This window comes from Oncorhynchus kisutch, linkage group LG17, assembly GCF_002021735.2.
Source record: "Oncorhynchus kisutch isolate 150728-3 linkage group LG17, Okis_V2, whole genome shotgun sequence".
NCBI classification, from domain to species: domain Eukaryota; kingdom Metazoa; phylum Chordata; class Actinopteri; order Salmoniformes; family Salmonidae; genus Oncorhynchus; species Oncorhynchus kisutch.
Genome location: NC_034190.2, coordinates 35,308,967 through 35,313,751, shown reverse-complemented (window position 1 = coordinate 35,313,751; position 4,785 = coordinate 35,308,967). Strand labels below are relative to the sequence as shown.

Below are 4,785 nucleotides of genomic sequence, written 5' to 3'. Positions count from 1 at the left end.
TCCTCTCTCGCTCCTCTTCAAAGGTGGAATGCAGCAAGCGTGGAGAGAGAGAGAGAGAGAAAGAGAGACAGAGAGCAAGAGAGAGAGAGACAAAGAGAGAGAGAATGTGTGTCCACTGTCTATGTGTTTGTGAGTGAGTGAGAGAGCGAGCGAGCGAGAGAGGTGCCGTTGGAAAAAGGGAGAGATTCTAGAGTGTGTGGATAGGCACAGGCATTTAATTTGTTGATTGACAGAACAAACTCAACATTTTGACTGGCCTTGGGCTCCACAACAGGGAGGGAAAGGCACCAGTGGGAGGGGCTGGCCTTCGACTGGTGGGACAGACAGCTCACCAGAGAATCCGGTGTGAGGGAGAGAACGTGGGAGGAGTGCAGGAGGAGAGGAAAAGGATAGCGAGATAATGTAGGGATCAAAGTAGGGATTGGAGATATCAAAAGGAACAAACAGGAGAGATAGAGCGGCCTCTGCTGAGAAAGACAAACACGGACAACTACTCTACAAGATCTCTAGTGCAACTCTTTTACCTTAAGAGCTGATGTGCAGCCTGTGTGGTAGAAGCGGTATTGAAAGGTACACTACTTGGTCGATGTGGGCAGGGATACAGATTCACTGCAACTTGTCTGTGAGGAACATCACAATATCACTGTGAAAGAGACTGAAGTCAACCACAGAGACAAAATGACAGTAAGTAAGCCATCCGTTCACCCCATTTTCCTCTGCAACCAAGAAAGAAATATGAACAATGTGTTTCTTTCAGCCAACATTCTTCAATGTTTAGGTAGACATTTGTAGTAGTTTTCTAAGATGCTGACTTCTTATGAAATTGACTTAATATAGTTTTCCTTCCTTTATTTTTTTTCTAAATGTATTATTTCAAAATAACATTTTATTGTATTAAATTATTGTGTGCAGTGCCTTATGAGATGTGAGATGTGAGAGGTCCCCATTATGTGACAAAATGCAATCAAACGTCTTATTGATATTAGACAGCAGGTTATTAGATAAGGAAAATTGGTTATGTAGTATGTACTATTTGGTAACACTTTATAATAACATTCAAGCTTAAGCCATTTGAAATGCTTATACATTCCAAAAAAATGCTGTATTCATTACTAGAAACGTTATAGAAGCTTATGAATTGGAATCTTTGTAACGCTTACAAATATGTTTTTTTGATAATGAAATACCTATTAACAGTTTACTAATGCTTGTTCATGATATGTATTATAAAATGCTTACCCGCTACATTTATTGATATTCATATCTAATCAATCCCTATACTTTTTATGCTTACACTATTGATACCAAATGTTCCTAAGCATTGTCTATTGTAATTCATTAACATATTGAGCAGTAGTCAGAAGTTGGGTACAGTGGAGTATAACTTTAATCCCAAACCACACACCTCCGTTTCCCCCAACACAAAGTTACATAACCAAGGTGCTAAGCCCATGTCCCTACAGGCTGTTCAGGTTATGCCGCTCTGGCAGGGGTCCGGGCAGGGCTTACCCCTGTGGAGATAGTTATGCCACTCAGAGATGTATATATCCATGGCTCTCTATGTATTCATGGGGGTCATATAAAACAAATCCCACAATCGCCTGCCTGGTGCGAATGAAAAGGTAAACAGTTGAACAGATAAATCAAAGGCTTGTTGAATAGGGGGGTGTCCAAAAACTGTCCAATGAGAGCCTTTGAGCTGTTCATATGGCTATAAAGGGATGTGTTTATACCTGGTTTAGTGCTGCCAAAATCGTCATGACGACAAAGCATCATAACAGATGTCTGTTATGTTCCCATCTCCAAAGGCGGCCACAAGGTTATTGGACGAGATGTGCCATCTCACCGTCCAGTCGTTTACATCACTGGAGACCTCGGACCACTTCCAGGTGGTCAAGATGTTAGGGGAGGGGTCGTACGGGAAGGTCATGTTGGCTGTACATAGGAAAAGAGGTAAACTACGTGTTTGTTTTAACCCTAAACCCAGTTTGTCTGGCCTCATATCTACAGAATTTCTTTATTTTGTTCTGATCACTTTTCTCTCTCTCTTCCTTCCCTCAAGGAACTCCAATGGCTCTGAAGTTCTTTCCTCGTGATTCCACAAATCTCTTCTCCTTTTTGCGAGAGTATAACCTCTCCCTCTCCTTCTGCACCCACCCGTCCCTGACCAAGGCCCTGGGCATTGCCTTCTCCACCCCCACACATTACGTTTTCGCCCAGCAAGCTAGCCTCTTCGGTGATCTGTACGACGTCATTGTCCCTGAGGTATAATATATGTGGGAAATGTGTCATTATTCTCGGATGCATTTTTGTTAACTAAGGTCTAGATCCAATCAGATCAAGAGTTAACCGGCAATGGCAGACGCCTGCATAGAGCCTGTTTTGGAGGTGTAACTGCGTTGGAGATGTCAAATTGGTGAGCAGCTGCTCTTGCAATCCACACATTAGAAATTCAAAACTAGAAAGTGCAGGCTATATAGAAATAATGACGCTCAAATTGAAAAATCCTGAAATAAAATAATAAGGGTTTCTGTCATCGTAATGGAGGTGTAGATTACATCTCACATTCTAGTGTTCCAACTTGTAAACAGGGCTGCATGGGATTTCTGTTCATGTGACTCCCTGCAGCCAATAGCAATGCCCGCTTCAGGTATAATGCCGGGAACCACATGTGGATTTGAGACCTATAATGCAGTTCCACCTCCCGACACTGTCAAAACACCTACCCTACAGATGGATGTCAACTAGAGTGGATCTGATTGAACAGAGCCGTAAGAGTGTGAAATGTAGTTCAACTGTGCCTCTGTCTTTTTCCAAGGTGGGTGTGGAGGAGGATTGTGTCCAGAGGGTCGTGTCCCAGCTGAGCAGTGCCCTAACCCACCTCCACTCCCTGGGTTTTGTCCACCGCGACGTCAAGCCCGAGAACATCTTCCTGGTTGACGCTGCCTGCCGCTGGGTCAAACTAGGCGACTTCGGCATGGCCAAGGCCACGGGAACCAAGGTACCCGGTGTGTGGTACAGTTCTGCTTACTGTACGCCCGAGGCAGAGATAGCGAAGGAGTCGGAGGATAGTAGACATAATACTGCTTCAAAACCTGATGGGGGAAATGGGTTGGACAACAAGATCAAGAGGGTGTGGGTGTCGGTTGAGGTCAGTACAGACTGCTGGGCCTTGGGGATCCTCATCTACGCCATGCTGACTGGCAGTCTACCCTGGACGGAGACCGCATCCAACGACCGCTCGTACATCAAGTACAAAGAGTGGTTTGACCAGGAGAAAGATCAAGATGGTCAGGATGATGAACTAGACCTATGGGGGGAAGGAAAAGACGAGGACATCATGATGAGTTTGGATGAAGGCACGCGGAATCTGAACGAGAAAAAATCAAATCCGGTCGCCCCCCAGTTTGCCTATTTCACCCCACTGGCCTGCTCCCTTTTCCAGGCACTTCTCCACCCACAGCCTGGGCTTCGCGGTAGGCCCGACGATGTACTGGGCTACCTCGGGGGAGACTGGTTGCGGAAGAAGGAGAAGTTACGGTTGGAAGAGGAGAGGAAGAGAATTAAAAGGAGAGAGGTCATCAGAAACGAGAAAGAGAGGCAGGGAAGGGTGGAGAGATAAGGGAGTGGCGACACTCCGAGGTGAAAGAGACAATATTTTTGACCCCCAGAAAACAATACATATCCTCTGATGTGTCACATTGGTGCTTAAAAATACCTTGTACAGTATATAATACCACTACAGTTGCACTTTTTGTAAGATAAATAGCCACGAAGTCATTGTTGATACCGGATAGCCTTTGGGGATAGACACAGTTGCATTTGGTTACTATAGGGACTTTATAAGCACTTTATAAATTAGCATGTTGATGTGTTCAATCTAGTCAATTCTACAGTAAGTGTGACTTGATGATGTTGTTTCTGTATTCTAATGTTTTTTTATAATATGTAAATATCATCTGTACGTCATCATTTCCTGTGGTTAGAATTGAGTCTAATAAAATGTTTATTATGAGTTAACAGTTGGATTAAACTCATAAATTCAAATTTAGATTGCTGTGATATTTACACAGTCTTCTGCACTTTGTGTTGATTCTATAGAAAGTTGTCTAGCTGCTCTACTGTATTACGTTAACCAAGACAATTGACATGATTTCAGATTTTTCAAAATGATTGGACTTGGAGGGTAGAATAACAACTGTGACTGCAAGCGCTCCGCTAGGCAAAAACTGGTTGAATCATCGTGGTTTCCATGTCATTTCAACAAAAACGTTCTGCTTTTTTTTAATGTTATTTTTTTTACATTTATTTAACCAGGTAGGCCAGTTGAGAACAAGTTCTCATTTGCAACTGTGACCTGGCCAAGATAAAGCAAAGCAGTGCGACAAAAACAATGACAAAGAATTACACATAAACAAACGTACAGACAATAACACAATAGAAAAATGTATGTACAGCGTGTGCAAATGTAGAAGATTAGGGAGGTAAGGCAAGAAATAGGCAATAGAGGTGAAATAATAACAATTTAGCATTAACACTGGAGTAATAGATGTGCAGATGATGATGGGCAAGTAGAGATATTGGGGTGCAAAAGAACAAAAAGATAAATAACAATATGGGGATGAGGTAGTTGGTTGTGCTATTTACAGATTGGCTGTGTACAGGTACAGTGATCGGTAAGCTGCTTTGACAGCTGATGCTTAAAGTTAGAGAGGGAGATATAAGTCTCCAGCTTCAGTGATTTTTGCAATTCGTTCCAGTCATTGGCAGCAGAGAACTGGAAGG

The 4,785-nt window shown here is 42.9% G+C and overlaps 1 protein-coding gene across 1 annotated transcript; it reads left to right on the top strand.

Moving 5' to 3' along the window:
- Positions 1–313: 313 nt before the first annotated feature.
- On the top strand, positions 314–4,020 carry LOC109908464 (serine/threonine-protein kinase SBK1-like). The gene is made up of 4 exons (XM_020507113.2): positions 314–684; positions 1,809–1,953; positions 2,063–2,265; positions 2,819–4,020. Exons 1-4 carry the CDS (start codon positions 679–681, stop codon positions 3,620–3,622), a joined length of 1,158 nt encoding a protein of 385 aa, XP_020362702.1. The 5' UTR covers positions 314–678; the 3' UTR covers positions 3,623–4,020.
- The last annotated feature ends 765 nt before the right edge of the window (positions 4,021–4,785 follow it).

Bases quoted from the DNA above. Each gene is read 5' to 3' on its own strand.
- LOC109908464 (XM_020507113.2), top strand. The intron at 1,954-2,062 runs GTAAACTACGTG...CCTTCCCTCAAG, and splicing joins GGCTGTACATAGGAAAAGAG to GAACTCCAATGGCTCTGAAG. The intron at 2,266-2,818 runs GTATAATATATG...TCTTTTTCCAAG, and splicing joins ACGACGTCATTGTCCCTGAG to GTGGGTGTGGAGGAGGATTG.